Source organism: Sycon ciliatum, chromosome 6 (genome assembly GCF_964019385.1).
Source record: "Sycon ciliatum chromosome 6, ocSycCili1.1, whole genome shotgun sequence".
Taxonomy (NCBI): Eukaryota; Metazoa; Porifera; class Calcarea; order Leucosolenida; family Sycettidae; genus Sycon; species Sycon ciliatum.
The window spans coordinates 3,584,954-3,603,304 of NC_088648.1; the positions used below are offsets into that span (position 1 = coordinate 3,584,954).

The window sequence follows — 18,351 nt, forward strand, 5'->3', positions numbered from 1 at the left end:
TTTTGTACACGTCCACTGTACATGATGTCGTCTGCGACTTCGGGTTTTCGGGTACTATTCTGTACCCGTCTACTCGTCCTCATGGGTAGCACGGGTACTGACTACCCGTGCACACCGCTAATCTTTTCACTAGTTCTTTGAATAGCAATGTCCAAGCTTGTTGGAATTGATTACCTGCGCTGATGGTACAAGACCCTTCTGGAATTGATCCGCACTAAATGCTTCCGGAAAAAAGGTGCAGAGGAAATCTGCTCTGCTGAGTGGCAAGAATCGCCCATCAGCACAGTCATCAGAAAATAATTTTACCTTAGCAAGCACGACACACTGTGGCGTTTGCTGTACAGTGAAACCTGTGTAAGGTGACCGCTCAAAGGACCTTCGACATGCGGTCGCTGTGTACAGGTGGTCTTCTTATCCAGGGTCATTTGACTGAAATTGACAACCCTTGGTCCTGGTTGTAGCGGTCCCCTTGGACAGTTGGTCGCCATGACAGGTTTTACGGTATTTGAATGCGAATATAACGCCTTAATTAATGCGATGCACCCTTGGTCCATGTTCAATATTCCTATCAATTTAATTAATGCGATGTACCCTTGGTCCATGTTCAATATTCCTATCAAGTTAATTAATGCGATGCACCCTTGGTTCGTGTTCAATATTCCTATCAATTAATTACCATGGGAAGGGGATACAAATGGGAAACTACCAAGCAGATTATTTGTAGTGTGCAGATCGTGATGGAGACTGCACTCTGTCGGTATGACATCACACGTCCATTCAAAGCCCAAAACACGTCATGGTGCAAAGGATCCTTGAACATGATTGTTGTGCACGAAAAAAACAACCACATGTGCGCACGCGTGCATGCACGTGCACACACACATACACACACACACACGCCGAAAACGTTATCTTAGTAACTCCGCAGACAAAAAATAAGATACATCTGATGGTGCAAACAGCATGGCTCTTCCAGTAATGCGATGCTATACAATAGAAGTTAACTGCAACGTTGCGGTAATAATCAGGGGATAGGGGGCATCAGCTGTACTGCCATATGCCATAAGCTCAATATCAAGTCGGACCAAAATAGTAAACGAAAATACTGTATTGGGAGGGGGGGGGGGGTAAATTTATGAGATGCAGCGGCGCACAAACAGATCTTGTAGAAACAGATTAATGTTATTGCTTTGCGTTGCTAGCATGCAAAGCAGACATAGAGCAGTAGCAATAAAACAAAATGCAGAAAGCGTTCGGTGATGCAGTTCTGGCCAGAGAAATCCAACCTCATGAATATAGAAGAGCCGTCACGTTCAAGTGCACAGAGCTGAGTGTGTGTGTGTGGTGCTAGGACTGCCTAGCCGCCAGCACTATTATATTCATAGAGGTAGATTATCCCTTGCGGCCAGGTCAGTATTAGTAATAATAGGGTGCTCCAGAAAAGAGCTTGAAATACTTAATCAAAAGCAGCACCTTGTCATGACGTAAGCGCAGCAGTATTGTTCATACGATCGTAATTAGTCTGTGCACCTAACAAGAGCCACCGCCATAGCAGTATTGCAGTGCACGGTGCTAGCAGTGTTGTACGTGCAAATCAAGCCAGTCACAAGCACACGACACAGCCATGTATGATCAAACGTACTATTGGGAATGCACACTCGATGAAAGTTCTAACCACATTTTCTCTCAAGCAATGTGTAGTCAACAGTGTGTACAATACGACAAAGACCGTTAGGGTATCTTGACAAAGACCGTTAGGGTATCTTGACAAAGACGTCCTGTGTTACCGACAGCGCAGGCGACAATAACAGTACCAGCAGCGCAAGCAGCAGCAACAACAACAGCAAGCGGCAACACAACATTAATAACACAAGAAACACTGGCACATAACTATGCTGTCCAATGGTTGTAGATTACGGATATATCCTGTTCTTCCTCCACACCTAGTGATGTTTCAGTTTTGAACGTCAGCTTGAGTAGCAGCGTCAGCTCATGCCCCTGCTCCGGTACAGTATGCTGGAGCATACGCAGTGCATGGACCATGCTGGGGGACATTACACAAGATGCTCCAGTGACAATCCACCTCCAGGCTTGACGGTTGCGTTGCTCTGGTCAACAGATCATATGCTCCAGCATAATGCCTGACTATACGGACGACGAACTGTCATCTGACTCATTTCCAGTATCGACTTTACGTAATCGCTGCTGGCGTGCATCTCGCCGAGCTTCCTGATCTCGCGGAGAGTGTTTCAGGCGTGGCGCTGGTGGATCCTTGTAGTGTTGCTCTGTGATGATTCTCTCGCTGATGGCCGGAGGTGGAACGATGGCATCCGGTGCCTGCTGCTGTAGAGGAGGCTTGTTGTTGCCACCGTCACTGTTGTCGATGTTGCTTGTGGCAGGGTTGATCTCTCTGGGTGATATGGTGTGGATTACGAGAACGGGGGATTCCCCACTGCCGGTGATCTGGTTTTCTATGATGGGTTGATCTGGATACAAACACCCAACCATACACACACAGAGACAGACATGTACACACACATGTACACACACACACACACACACACACACACACACACACACACACACACACACACACACACACACACACACACACACACACTTGTACTTGTACTTGTACTTGCTCACTGCCAAAACTGGTCACGTGGGTCTCCCCGGGAGAGGGGAGAGAGACTCAAAAGGAATCTTGGAAAGATGACTCAATTGGCCATTGAACCACCCAACGGCCGACACCCCCTGAAATCCCCAAACTAGGGTGGATTTGAAATGATCCCACTTATGGGCTCACCACACCTCAGTAAGTGGGTGAGGACAAGGTGCAGAAAAAGGATTGGCGGCATCAGGGTATCCGTCCCGGGATCCAACTGCAGGTACCCCTGCCCCCAGTGAAGGTAATACTTGGTACTAGTGTGGGTGGCTAAATCAGAGTGGATCTGATATAAGCTTCACTAGCACCATGCACACACACACATGCACACTCACACACATGCACACTCACACACATATAGTATAAGGAGGAATCTAGGGTCGTGTCCGCCATCCATGCGTACACACTCATTGCTGGACTGCCAGCACGATTGCACTCATGCAGTGAACCTATCCTCCAGCTTTTACAGAATTAGGTGAAAGAAAGATGAAAGCTGTATTGAAATGGATGAAAGCATTTTTAAACCTCCACATGCACCCTACCCTGTAAGAAGACCTTAGGGTCTGTTGGAAATGCCCAAGTAAAATAATAAAACTAGGCCACCTACAATTAATTCGTTGTTTCGGGTCACTTCACTTATCCGTACCAGGGTCGGTCGGTCGGCTTCATCTTTTTCATTTTTTTTGGTTACTGCGGTGTGCATACATGATTATGCATATCCAATGGCTTTTGTCCATCAATCCAGTCTATCAAATCTTACTGTAGACGATCCAGCGCACTCATTGTCCCATCAGATCCAGGACCAGATCTTTGCCTCGCTGGCGAACGAGTCTGACGAGCAGCTCTCACCAAAACCTTTGTCAATGAGCGACGCGGTGGCGGAGCTGATGCTGTTTCAGGACCGATTGCGGATCGAAGACAACCAGTTACCTCGTCACCAAGCGCTGCATCCTGTCATTTGGCTGCTTCTGAGCATGAGGTCAATGTCTGGACTGCTAATATTAGGATCATGCGTGTCTAGTCTGTACATTTGCATGCACAATATTTTTAAAAACATTTTGCGGTCGGGTGAAAAAAGACGGTCGGTCGGGTGACCCGAAACAACGAATTAATTCTGGGTGGCCCTATGATACTAAAATACAATACATGAACCCTCGGGCGCTTTGACTACTCATGCTTGCACTCCTCCTGCCAGTATAGCTTAGATTTTGACTGCATCTCATTATGCTGCTCAGCATTGTTGAGCAGCATCCAGATTTTTACGAAAATAATGAACGGAAAAGCAGTATACATACCTGATGGAGAGGTTTCAGCTACGGTCGTGAGCTCCAGCTTTTTCTGAGCTGGCCCCATCATCTCATACTTGTCCATGTTGTATGGTGCCAGTGATACATTGTACGGTGCTGAGGGATCTGCAGTGCGGCTATACACAGTGATGAAACACGCAGAAAGAGACACGTAGCAGTTGCAGGTAAAGCTACATAGAGATGGGGAAAGTGTGCGTATGTGTGTTGGAAAGGGGAGGCATGCGTGTGTGCGTGTTTGTGTCTCTTGCGACGGGTGTATACATGGTACATTGTGCGTGTGTGTGTGTGTGCGCGCGTGTATGTGTGTGTGCGCGTCTGCGCGCGCGCGAATGTCTAACATACCATAATGTCGCATATAAAAGCAGGTGTTTACGGCGGTATTAGCCAGGGTTCGAACTATGCTTCTATTCAAAGGATGCTTCTATTCAAAACTTGCTTCTACGTCAACATCATCCGTCTACACTGTGCAGTGCATACTGCCACGCATGTACTTGCACATGTACTTTGCAGAGAGCGGCTTCTATTCAAATCGTGCTTCTGTGTCACGGCGCATTTCGAAAAATCGGCTTTTATTCAAGTGATGCTTCTATACAGGTCATGCCTTTATACAGGTCATGCCTATATACAGGTCATGCTTCTATACAGGTCATGCCTCTATACAGGTCATGCTTCTATACAGGTCATGCCTTTATACAGGTCATGCCTCTATACAGGTCATGCTTCTATACAGGTCATGCCTTTATACAGGTCATGCCTTTATACAGGTCATGCCTATATACAGGTCATGCCTCTATACAGGTCATGCCTTTATACGCGACACTACAGTAGCTTGTTTGCTCCCATTGCCTCAGCGATGGGTATGTGTGAGTATGTAAGTGTAAGTGTAAGAAACGGGGGGGGGGGGGGGGAGAAAAACAGCCACACACCGGAAGTAACAAAGAGGCACAAACGGTAATACAGGCAAACACACACATACACACACACACACACACTTTCTCTTTCACACACACACACAATTGTACATAGAAAACGAGACAATCAGAGAGGGGAGGAGAAAGAAAGAAAGAAAGAGAAAGAGAGATAGAGAGAGAGAGATAGAGAGAGAGAGGCAGCCAGAGCAACAGCAAGAGAAAGTGCTCCTTGAAAAGCTCTCCACATGCACCTGATAACCAGAAAAACACATCCCCACAAACGTCACACACATACCTGCTCAAGCTGTTGGCACTTGTCTTGCGTATGATAGAGCCGGGTGCCGCAGGATCATAGTTCATGTAGTCCGGTCCAGCCTGTACTTTGTGGACAGGCATGTTCTCATACAGCCTCTCTCCACACTCATCTAGCATGCCAGCCAGGATGGAGAACGTAGGCCGTGCCTCCGGGTCCGGAACCCAACACGACATCATCATTCTGTACCTGAGCATCGAGATGGAAGAAAAAACCCGGTTGATCCAATTATTTCCAAAAGAACTGTTCATTGTGTATGTGTGTGTGTGTGTGTGTGTGTGTGTGTGCGTGTTTGTGTGTGTGTTTGTGTGCATGTGTGCTGTGTGTGTGTGTGTGTGTGTGTGTGTGTGTGCGTGTGTGTGTGTGTGTGTGTGTGTGTGTGTGTGTGTGCGCGTATGTGTTTGTGTGTGTTTCCCTATGCAATAATACCATTCCTGTTCGTTGATACCGTCCCCTGTGAGCTGCACCTTACGAGTATACTACATGGCACAATCAAACCACTCACTTGTGAGGGAGGGTGAGGAGGAGGAGGGGGGATGCTCTATGAAGTATGCACCACATGATATCATATGCTTGGTTTTCTGAGTTCCACATGATACTTCTGAACCCCCGTTGACTTATTATCTTCCGCATTTTCCACTCATTTTATCTTGAATTCAAGTCGTTTAGCGCAAATCTTTCTAGGGGGGGGGGGGGGGATTACGAGTGGTGTAGGGGCGGCTTATACTGGGTAATACATCACGTGGAACTCCAACCAGCACACAAAGCTGGCGTGTTGAATTTGTAGTTTCTATTACATCACTGAATTTGTATTTCGTGTACGTCATGTTGAACACAAGTATGGTGGAACACGCTTGCGCGATCACCGGGCAAAGATTGGGCAGCATCCGCGGCACTTCCAGGTTGTCAAGGGTGGTGCACGCACAGGACATCAAATAGCGTTATGTAAAAAATTCCTTCCTGGAGAGGGTGTCCTTATTCCTTGGACTTTTGCTGACTTGGCTCCTAGACTAATGCATTTTGCGTGTGATTTCACCTCAAACCAATGCTACTTACACGTCCACTGGACAATCATCGGGTGGCGGGAGACGAATGTTTTGCTTGAGCACCTCCAGCATCTCATGGTTAGCTACACCGACATAGGGTGTGATGCCAAGGGAGAAGATCTCCCACATCACTACACCAAACGCCCACTGGATGCACGTGGACAGACATGCGTGGGGTACATGCATGGTACGCATATCCACACGTGAACACACACACAAGACACACACACACGCAAGACACACACACACACACAAGACACACACACACGCAAGACACACACACACACGCATGACACGCGAACACACGCGAACACACACACACACACACGCACATGGAAATCAGAAAAAACACAAGCTGCACCCAACCATGTGTAGCTGGGTCTCTACGTGAACCGTTAATATTTTTCATTTTTGCCTCTCTCAAAAGCTCCAGAATTCCAGGCCTATTGCAAGCGAATTTTAGCGCCGCTGATAGTTAAGGGGCGTGGACGTCACGAGGTGTTTGTCGCACTGGAAACAAAGCGTCTCTGTAAGTTTGTATTTCTGGTGATGGTTTGGCCTGGAGAGCAGTATATTAGTGGTGCTTTCCATGCACAATCTTCCTCAGCCTACTCCAGCTCAACTAATGAGGGGTGAATTCCCCGAAACACTGTGTATTGAGCAGGGAGTGGTGCTTTCTTGCAGGTTTGCCGAGTGGAAGGTGCGACGTGCTCCTCGTGTGCTCCGGATGGCAGTCGTGAGTCAGTCAAGTGTCAAGTGTCGGCAAGAAGCGTGTGTTCCTCGTTGGAACAACCAACTTCATGACTAATGCCGCCGAAGTCGCAACTTCTAAGTTCGTGTTGGTGATAGTTTTTAGGAGACTGCAATTACTGCATTAAAAGCCCCCGCTCCAGCAGGGTGATCTCTCCTACAGGCATGTGCAACACACATACACACACACACACACACACACACACACACATACTTACCACATCGGACTGCACTGTGAACACTTGGAGAGTGAGGCTCTCAAACGACATCCACTTGACGGGCAATGGACGAGCAGTTCCCATTCGGTAGTAGTTGTCCTTCTCAATATCACGTGCCAATCCAAAATCACCGATCTTCACCACCAAATCTTTGTTCAGCCTGCAGAAGCACAGGAGCCAGTACAGGCATGATTAAATTCATGGTATTTTGATCCTGTATTGACCAAAGAGAAAATTTACCTCCGTTTTCACATTGGCATTCATGTGAACAAATATGTATGGATATGCACATATGCACACACACACACAAACACACACACACACACACACACACACACACACACACACACACACACACACACACACACACATACCCATGCATACAGACACACATGTCCAGACACATGTACACATTCCAAACACATCTTGGTATGACATCACATACAACACTCCCTACTTACATGCAGTTTCTAGCAGCCAGATCACGATGCACAAAGCTCAGACTAGACAGGTAGTCCATACCCTGTGCTACCTGAGTGCAGAAGCTGAGCAAAACCTTGGTACTCGACTGCAGCAGAATACACACATGCAAACCTAATCAGAACAGAGACTGAATGAGCACGCACAACTTGTCCCACTGGCTTGTGTGTGTCATTGATGTTTCCGATGATCAATTAGGACCATGAACATTTCCCATCAAATACCCATTTCCCTTCAGCACTCCTGGGACATGCAAAGCTCTTCAATAGGCTTCCAAAGCATCGGGTGTTTCTGAAATAGTACATCAGTCAATGTTCGCTATGTATCCGGTGAAAAATATAGTTCAACAGAGTTGTTCCTCTTACAGTGGAATTGGCTTCATCGACAAGGTTGGCCACGGATCCTCTCATTTTCCTCAGGTACGTCCGTAGATCTCCGTAGTGCATATACTCTAGACACACCATCGGCAGGTCCTCCGTATCCAAGGCAACGGCTAACAATGACATCACATTCTGGTGCTTGAAGTCCTTCAGCATGACCGCCTCTTCCAAGAACTCGTCGACGTCGCTTTCTGTCTCGATAGCTGTACAGCCCGACAAGAAATGTAACACAATTAATTTGTATTCCAGCACGCAAAGCATAAAAGCCACTGGAAATTTTGATGAGGAGTTTCACTGTTTCACACAATTTCTCTTCAAAACCGGTCTATAGGTGACAATTTGTACTGAAATTTATAATTAAATTTTGATAAGTTCACGCGCCAAAGAATCACAAACGTCTTGCCAGCTCAAAATGCACACAGGGGAAAGCATGATGCCAGTTTCATAGAACACACTTGAGGAATGACATGGCATTGGAATACAGGTACAGCACCTTTCAGTGTTTTGATGGCACATGGTAGTGGCTCCTCGACTTCGTCCATGATGACATTGCCAATGCACACACGCCCAAACGCACCTGTGAATCAGATAGAACACACAGCAATACATAAGCAGCCATTGAGACAGGATATGATTTATTTTAGTAATGTTCCAAATCTAGTACACCTTCTGCCTGGTCCTAGTAGCTTGAATCACTTTTGCTTGTTTCTCAGTTTCGATCAAGTATTCTCCAGACAACTCTCTTAAAAAATAAGAAATGATACCATCATAGGAAAGGTGTTTACTCCCCACATCGAAGCTCGCGCTTTTCCACCGACTTGACTTGACCCATGACTGACTCACGACTGCCATCTATCCTCATAATAATACTTCAGGAAGTAATACTTATCATGCGACAGTTGCTGTGGCAGTCAGCCAGGCTACCACTGCTCATGGTTCCGTGCATAAGTCACAACCCCGAGCAAGCGTCCTCCTAGATCACCCATTCAATTGAATGAGGCAAGATACATACATGTAAGAGAAAAAACCTGTGTTTCCGGGCCCTGCGTACCAAGAGGAATCCTATACTGTATTGACCAGACACATTTTACGGTACCAAAGTACTGTGGATCGGATGGTGTGCACCCTGGGATCAAGTGGAATCCTGTCAAATCAGGACAGTTTCCGCTGCACCAAGGGTGTCCGGTACGGGCAGGCTGTTAAAAAATGAGAGTAAAATTTAATTATCGTGTCCGTTCCCGAAGGAAACTCACGACGGCCGCTAACACCCGGTAAACCCTAGGCAGGTTGCTATTGTAGCTCCAACCGACAAAATATTATCTTGATTTGCATCCGTGCCCTGGAACACGGATGAGTGTCTCTCACCTCTGCCAATCTCATCCCCGACCAGTATGGCCGAACGGGGCACGATGTGTCCTTGCACACTGTCCATCCACTTGTCGCACATCTTCTTCATCATGATTGGCACTAAACGCGCAGGAGGCAAGCAAGGGCACGAGAGTTAGATAATCAGTAGCAAGATTGGCCGGTGTGATCGATGTGAATGATGATATGACAGAAGGAAAGTTAGGAACCAGAGCTTGTTCAGTAGTGCTAATACCTAACCGCACGTCCAGCGTCACTAATTGCGTTTTTAGCAAATGAAGAGTGTAGTTGCAAAACGCAACAGGCACCAAATTTGATAAAATTGAGATATTGAGACCAGTGTAACCAAAAGGTCTAGGGGCACCTTCGGTTGAAGTTTTCACATTCAAACTCAGACTAGGACAACTTCAAAAAATGGTGTCCAAGTACGGTTTTGGCTACAACCTGCACATAAAATGAATCCGTTTTGGACAGTATCAGAAAAACGATTAGATGGATATGTTGCATTAAGCATCTAAACTCTCTTCAAGTTTAGAATACAACCACTGGCTTGACCATCTTTACTAGTTCCATCACCACCGGAGCAGTCTAGCTAATCTAGTGTGCAATTTACACTACTACAAAAAACCAATCAGCCAGTGTCGCTATCAAATACTCTTGTGCATAGCTATGGGTGTTATGCAAGACCTACAGTTGTTCTGGCTGTAGTTGGTTGCTGATGGGTCGCACTGCTGGGAGTGTAGCGATGATACGTATGTGCCAGCACCACTGCCTCCGTTGACCGAGGTGTGCGAGTACTGCGGATTGAAGGAGCTGTGCGTGTCCGAGAAGCGATCGCTGGAAACGGGTAGAAAGAACAGTGACAGAGAGCAATGAAAGGGAGGTGGTCACCAATGAGCACAACGCATGTGTCGACACGTCACGTCTTGGGCTTTCGTGCATGCACGGGTTGCAGAGGGGTGCACACAGTGTCTGTTCAATGACTACTGCCCTCTCAGAATAGCATGATAGATTGCGTTATCATGTATGCACTGCACCAGTTGTAATTCCTTCACGGACAAACAGGTGCAAGAGGACAAGGTCAATGCAGAAATCAGCAGCACTCATCTCCTAAACAAATGTTGGTGTCGTTTTCTCCTTTAACTTCTCCCTTCCATGCCATGGCCAGCCACTACACGCCCAGGCCCAATCACTGCCAGCAGAGCTCTAGTACTGTATGTCGTCGAAGAACTGCGTGAACAGCTTCCTAGCCTAGATTGTCCTCATTTTCACGTACTACAGTCTACGCACAGTTGAGTCATGTCATGTACTACAGTCTACGCACAGTTGAGTCATGTCATGTATACAGTGGTATGCTGTGTTTGGTGAAACCCTAGTCTGGTCGTTCGTTGGCGCTCCAATCTTTGCCACGCGACAGTACTCTATACGAGTCTCGTATGCATACCCCACCACCGCACTCCTTTATTCACTTCAATGTCCGGAGATACGTGGATTTTGTAAACAAAAATATTTAAAAAAAGGAAAATACCTGTCTCGTTTCACAGTTGACCGCCCCTTCTCCGCATCGTCCTGCGCTGCACGCGTCTTTTGTGTCTGACACCGGACAATGACCTGAATGAGCAGTATCACCAGCAACAGGGCGGCAACGGAGCCAGCGATGATGCCAGCCAGTTCCGGCGTTGAGAGCCCAGCATCATGATCACCACCGCCAACTGGAGGTGCTGTTGTGGCCACTGCCAGACATAACAATTTCAAGAAAAACACACATGAGGGAAGAATGTTGTTAATTTTCAATGACTGATCTTCTGCCTTCAAGATGCAGCATGAATATCTTAGTACACGATATCACAATAAAATATATACTGAACCTTGTGTATGGCTGGCTAGGTTGGATAAACGATGATTGAAGAATGAGTGCGGTTTTCTTCCTCCACTCTGCCTTACGGGCTAAGTCCGGGGCGGGGGTGTTCGACATCAATCATACCGTAGGCTACTACAGTTGTATGCGGCTTTAGAGAAGTGTGTGTCTCATTGTCGCAGTCACGTTTGTCTGTGTGTCACACTGTGTGCGTGTAACATTGTGTGTGTGTGTGTGTGTGTTTGTGTGTGTGTGTGTGTGTGTGTTTCTGTGTGTGTGTGTCCATGCGCGCGCGTGTGTCTCCCCATATGTGCAGAGGTGGATCTAGGGGAGGGCGCGGTGGGCGCACGCCCTCCCCTCAAATATTTCGATTTTTTGTAGTGCATGTACATGGGCAGTTGCGCAAGTGTTTGCACATGCTGTGACAAGTAGTTTCTAGTGTCAGATGGGAAAGTTCTTCTGAACACGGAATAGTTGTTCTCTTTTCTGCGAAACGTACGTCGTGTGAAACAACTTGTTTTGTAGTCAACTAGTCCATCACAATGTCATGCATGAGGAGTACTCTTAGACTTTGGTTGACTTTTAGTTTTGAAATTAGTGTTCAGTTGACGAACTTGTTTAGCTAAGTTGGTGAAGGGGATGGCGCACCGCCCGCCGAGCGGCCAGGGAGCCAACACACTCTCCACGGATTTTTCGCGAAGTGAACTTGCGCTTCACCAGCTGCTCAGTCGAGCGATCCGTCTTTGGAGGAGAATTCGGACCACAGCGAAGATCCTGAGATCGAGGTCTGCACAGACACTGATCTTCCCCAAATGGAATCCGAAGTAGATTCTGACGACGATTGTGGGACTCTCAGTAGTAATGATGCGAGTCAGGAGCGTTTACCTGTTGAAACTATCGCAGATGACGACGTTGCGACTGTCACGAATGTGGCTGGTAGCACTGCTACGCAGCGAAGTTACTCGGGTGCTGTTGATGCAGCTACTACAGCCAGAGTTCTCAATGATGTGGTTGAAAAAGTGGGAGTGAGTGCATGTGCTAAAATAGTAATTCTACATAACCTCTAAGCCTATGACGTAAAATAGCCGCTATGTCGTAATGTGTACAAAATACATGTACCGCATGGGTTCCTAGTCATGAATATTACCCGCGCCCTCCCCTCGGCTGAACTCGGGATCCGCCGCTGGTGTGCCCTTAGGGATGACTGGTTGTGATAGGGTTGGAGTTGGCATGCCAATCTAGAGTAGCTCATAATGCTTTCAGACAGATATCGTCTTGGCTACCTCATGTCCTGGGCAAGAGCAAACACTGCAGACAATGGAGATAGACTTACGTGCACAGATTTTTACCATGGACAGCACCGTGCTACCCTTAGTTACATGACCACCGGTCAAATTGCCCTGGCGAGCACTGCACTCCAAGTGGTTCAGATTTGCTTTGAAGTTGTCGACGGTGTACGGGTACGAGGTGATGGTGTAGTTGAGGTAGGCTTCGAATGCTATGGCTTCATCTGATTTGCCAGTGCAAGGTAATGACATCCTGAAGGCTGCACGCATGTGAGACAAAAGTACATTGAAAGGCAATTTTTTACTTATGGTTCATGTACATCACGGATTTTCTCTTAAATTAATGAAGTTCCTTAGTCTGTTTGAAAGCGCCCCAGCGTGTGTGAGGTTCACAAATCTGAAGGATGCTGCAATGCAGCATAGTACTACACAACAACAGCAACAACACCGACATTTGAGAATAACGATTGGAACCAACAAGAATAGCAGCAGCAGCATCAGCCACAACAGCAGCAGCAGCGGAGGCAGCAGCAAGCTAGTGCTTCCTTACACGTGTAGTTGGTAGAAGGTACACAGCCCATCTCTGGTGTGTTCGCCTCGGGTGTCTCCAATACCGTAGTGTTCTCTGAGCCAAAGTACATAGTGTAGTCAACCGTTTCCTGGGACAGCACAGAGGACGGTCAAAGGTTCACTTTGGATGAGCAACTAAGCAGAGATAGACTGAAGGTAAATATTATCACAATTGCCTGCTGTGCAGCCTACATGTACAGTAAGACCTGAAACTAAAGACCACCGTGATACTGGCACTACCGACCACTTCGCCAGGCATGGCCGGTCTCACATTCAAAATGCACTGTGACTAGCGACTACCTGCTGAACGCGACCAGCGACCGCCTTTTCTGGTCCTAAAGATGATTTTTGACCCGTAACTAGCGATCGCGATGTAGGAAATCAAATGTTGCTCGTAGCTCCTTCTTGAAATTTTGATGATTTTCCGTGGTCCTGAAAGGCATCTTTCGATACTACGGCTGAAGAAATGAACACAGGTCATTTTGGACTGTGGAGTCGGTGTGGACTTCGTACACCTGTCAGAATTTCAAGCGCTGTCAAGAATAAACATGATAGGAAACGTCTTGGGGAGCGTATCGAAAGCGCTCTCTGATCGATGTTACTACTCGGAGGAGAAACGAAGACTGAGTGCCTCTGTCACCCCAGTCATACAGACGAATCGACGATGGCATCAAGAAATCCAGAAACAAAGCAGCACCGCAAGGTCCTGATGCTGGAGAATCGCGTTCAAGCAATCGAGAAGTCGCAACAAGGACAGTCGGTACGATTGATCGCTTGAACAAATTTGAAGCCCAGCGCAAAACGAAACTTCCACAGGGAACGTTTGACTCCTGGCTTCAGAAGTAGGAGCTGAATTTGATGTCCGCAAAAAAATTAATCTTCTCTCTCTCTCTCTCCATCTCTCTGTCTTTCTCTCCAAGTGTTGTTTGACCTGAAATAAGAATGGCATTGCGCAAGTCTTGGGGAATTCTATTAGCTGCATTTTTGATATACATATCATATAATGGGATCCATAATAGTCGCGCGGTGCAAACCTCTAACTAAAGACGACTTTTGCTGGCACCAGGGGGTGGTCGGTAGTCACAGGTTTTACTGTACCGAGTTTAGCCAGAACCACTATCTGATCAGCGTGTTTACGCACATGGGAGTGCTGAAATGCAAACCATTGATTGTGAGACGCTGACTGAAAGCACCAGGATTCACTTTCTCCTGCCAAATCAGCATGGCCTTGCACTCCTGCATGTGATAACTCTACACTTGTCTGAACCCTCTAGGCAGAGATGTGGTGTTTCTCACCAGTTCGTGGATCCTAATTGTGTAGTGGAATGGCGAGGCATCGAAACTAACCTTTCGAACTCAGAATTCCATCCGAAAAGCTACAAATGTTACATTTCATTAATTTCATTTTGTTTTGCACTCAAGCAGAACTCAAAGATGGTAGGCAACACAGAGTTCTGGTGTTCGTCTTACGTTGGGTGACCGATTCCACTCCATGGCAATGAACGTGTACTGTTCGCCGAATCGAGCCAGGTCTGAAGTTTTCAGAAACTTCAGGGACGGTGCCTCTTGTCCGTTGATTATGAAATTGATAGGTTCTGGACACAAACATGGAGGCCAAGAGACCCAGGATGACATCACAAAACACAAAGATCATTACCAAACATCCAGAAACAACATACTGTAAACTCAGAAACCTTTGGGATCCTGAAATAATCACGATTTTCGCGATAGGTGTCAAATCGTGAAAATAAATGGGTGGGAGATGCGAAATTGTAGGCTCGAGTCAATCGTCAAATTGACTCCAATCGCAAACATTTGCAGGCGCAAAATGGTCTGTCATCGCAATTCGTGAACTAAAGCGGGCGCAAAGGATTCCGGGTTTACACTATTCTGCTGGCCCAGAGCAGCACAAGAAAGGCAAAATGATACCACCGTCCTGTCGGTCGCCGAAGAACTGGGGGGGGGGGTCAGCACCCTCGCCTAGACCGTTCTTATTTCCAGGCATTAGAGTCTACGCACGGTCGAGTCACCGTGTATACATCGATACGCGGTGCTTTGTGAAATCCTAACCTGGTCGTTCTTCGGCGCCCGACAGTCCTGCACCTCACCGGAGCTCAGATTAGATCAGGGAAATTAACTCACTATACGTTAACCCCTGAAGATTACGGCAGAAAACTGTGTTATCTAACGCATGGGTTACTCACTAAGCTGACCGTGATATTTAACACAGCAGTTATTTTATCACTGCGACTAAGCTGCCAAAGGTGAAAAATGACCAGGGTTTTCACTCCGAGTGTGGACGTAGCTGATCACCGGCAAATCAACTCAAAGCGCGTCTTGTGATACTTTAGCACTGTGTATCTGGGTCGCTAGCTTCTGTGCAGTGTTCGCATAATCACTGACCGCCGCTATTGATACGAGTGACGGCGTTATTGTTGCCCTGCGTTACGTGTGTGAGTAACGACATCATCATCAATGAAATGGACATGATGTGAGTCTCTGTGTTATGTAGCTGAATTTGTCATCCTCTCCAATAGGCACAGGAGTGAATTTTTTTTACACATTACCATTTTCACGGGTCGTCGCTGGCCTCATGAACCCCATGCTGTCCTGCCTGCATTATGTGTACTTCGAGCAAGATTATGAACTTGATTACTGTAACCACAAACATTCAGTGAGCGTAGATTGATTCCTCCATGAGAAGAGCCCACTGGGGATGTAAGGGTAGAAAACAGCTGATGGGGTTCACGTACTTTAGATTATGTAGTGTAACTGTGTCTGTAAGAGGGTGTCCGTCAATTCCAACCTACTGCCGCAAATCGCCTTGGCACTGGCATGCAAGTAATTAGTTAGTTAGTAATGGCTTGCTTCGATCCTTGCACCTGGTTACCGCTCGACCTGGCAACAATGTGAATGTTTGCGTGCGTGTGTATGTACGCGCGCATGCACGCATGTATCTGTCCCTGACCCTCTCGCACAAACACAGCGACAACACTGGTACTCTTCACAATGAAACGGCCCTCAGCCACACAATGGGCCGCACTCGAAAACTTACGTTTGAACTTGTTTTCTACACGGAACTCTTCGTCTACACGTAAGCTGAACCCGCGTGCATTCTCCAGGCGACAGCAGCACGCAATGAGCCATAACACCACCATTCCGGCAGCGGGCAGAGGACGCGCTCTGCCGCGCAATGTCCCTTCTTTCATCTTGCACACTCGCGTGGCCCGCTGCTTGCCTCACGATCACTGCGTCAGCTCCACGCGCTGGCCTGAGCGTTGGTTCTGGATGACCTCCCTCTCAGCGCTACCACTACCTAATGGTGAGAAGGGTTAGGTGGAACAAGACCTTCACACCTCGAAGACGCCGTGCTGAAGTCTGCCAACTACCGTCCAGGTGAAATCTTCGTACCCGTAAACTGAGTACATCCACTTCAGAGACTGCCGTGTCTGCAATACATCAGCTGAGCAAGGTGTGTTCCGGTTCAAGTTTCCTCAGCCGTGAACAACAACAATACCTAAATTATGTTCTTCCGACATTAGCAGATGACCAAGGCCTTTGCATACCAGGAGCAACAAATATGCGCCCAGGGAGAGAAAGGATTTGCGAAAAATTCTGGTGGCTCGTGATCTAGAGCTCTAGTGAGCTCTGTGGCTACTGCGGGTATGTGCTCTTTGTGTATGTATGTGTTTCTAGGTCTATTTCCACTGCCCGCGAGCAAGCATTGCATGCGGCGTAGATCTACCTGAGCAGACAGGATAGTATACCTCGACTAGGTCGCTAACCAGAGCTGCATGCATGATTGCAGAGGCTCCAGACTCCAGGCCAGCGGCTAGCTAGCTCCACGTGCTCTCACTGTTGGATGTACAGATTCGGTAGAGTTTGCGGTCGCACTTACTGCCATCGCTACGCCCCGTAGCTTCTCGTCCAGCTCTACATTGTGTGTGCGTTGGCGGGAAGAAATGACAAGCTAGGCGTAGAGGTAGCCGTGAATCCTACAAACCTGTACTGTAGTGTCAAAACGAAGCTCGTGAAGTCAGCAACGGCTCCGTTCATGCATGTGCAGCCATCCATTGCCGTGGCTTTGTGTTTTGAAAGACATCTCAAGTAGTTATCTCGCGTAATGTTGAAAGAGCATGAATGAATAATGTGTATGCTGATGACTGGGTACCCGTTATCGTATGAATGAGTGCAAGCTCGACTGCGCAATCTATCCTCTAGTCTTGAACTACAGTGTATTCATCCGCCTTGTATCGTGGAGAATATGGACTTCTTTCCTCTGGTGTCTCAGCTTTGCCACCATCCACAGCAGTGAGAATGCACAAATCAGCGGCATATGCAAGGCTGTCGGCTGGTCAATAAACGTCACCCGCTCATTTGGCGATTGACAACACGTCTCCATTTCCTAGTGCTCACTCAAACGCGAAATCGATCAGAAAGGTCAAGGTGCGGGGAACCTACAAAAAATCACAGTCCACACACACACACACACACACACACACACACACACACACACACACACACACACACACACACACCTGGTCCTGGTCCTGGTAAACACTGCCATTACGGTCACCTGTCCCCTTACGGGGCCGACGATAGAACGACGAGCGGGACCATGTTTGAGAGAGCCGCGCGCGACACACACACACACACACACACACGCACACGCACACACACACACACACACACACACACACACACACACACACACATACACTTTTCCTTATTGGCAGAAGATCTTGTTTGTTTGTGGACGCTTTGCAAGTCAACACTAAAGCAATCAGTTGTCTCCGTGTGTTTTTAGTTCTTAGACTAGTAGTTAGAGTGGCATTTCCACATCGGGGGGTTTGTGGCTTGGGATACCCAACATGAATACAGAATAGCAAGAGCAGCGCTTGACCACCGTTGAGAATGCAGTCATGTTACGACTAAGAGTACGAGTCACATGACTGTAGATTTGCAGCATATCCGATTGAACGCGGCACATACATGTACATTTCTATACCATAATTATTTTTTCACCAGAAACTTGGCATGACAGGGTCTATTTCTGTAACCACAAACAAGACTGAACTGCACAATTGCTGTATCCTGGAACCTTTCGGCACATACTAGTATCAACTCGCCAAGCGTTACCAGCGTCCTTTGCCCCTTCCTGGGGGCGGATGCGAGCGATGTGCCAAGAGGAGTTAATTTGGT

At 47.4% G+C, this 18,351-nt stretch overlaps 1 protein-coding gene across 1 annotated transcript; it reads right to left on the reverse strand.

Moving 5' to 3' along the window:
* Positions 1–904: 904 nt before the first annotated feature.
* LOC135819179 (tyrosine-protein kinase RYK-like) lies at positions 905–16,808 on the reverse strand. Its single transcript, XM_065332340.1, has 15 exons — positions 16,205–16,808; positions 14,620–14,744; positions 13,130–13,238; positions 12,627–12,839; positions 10,964–11,168; positions 10,127–10,272; positions 9,436–9,537; positions 8,564–8,647; positions 8,056–8,273; positions 7,672–7,778; positions 7,211–7,370; positions 6,253–6,389; positions 5,179–5,385; positions 3,961–4,088; positions 905–2,486 (listed from the first exon to the last, which is right to left on the reverse strand). Exons 1-15 carry the CDS (start codon positions 16,356–16,358, stop codon positions 2,146–2,148), a joined length of 2,436 nt encoding a protein of 811 aa, XP_065188412.1. The 5' UTR covers positions 16,359–16,808; the 3' UTR covers positions 905–2,145.
* Between the last annotated feature and the right edge of the window lie 1,543 nt (positions 16,809–18,351).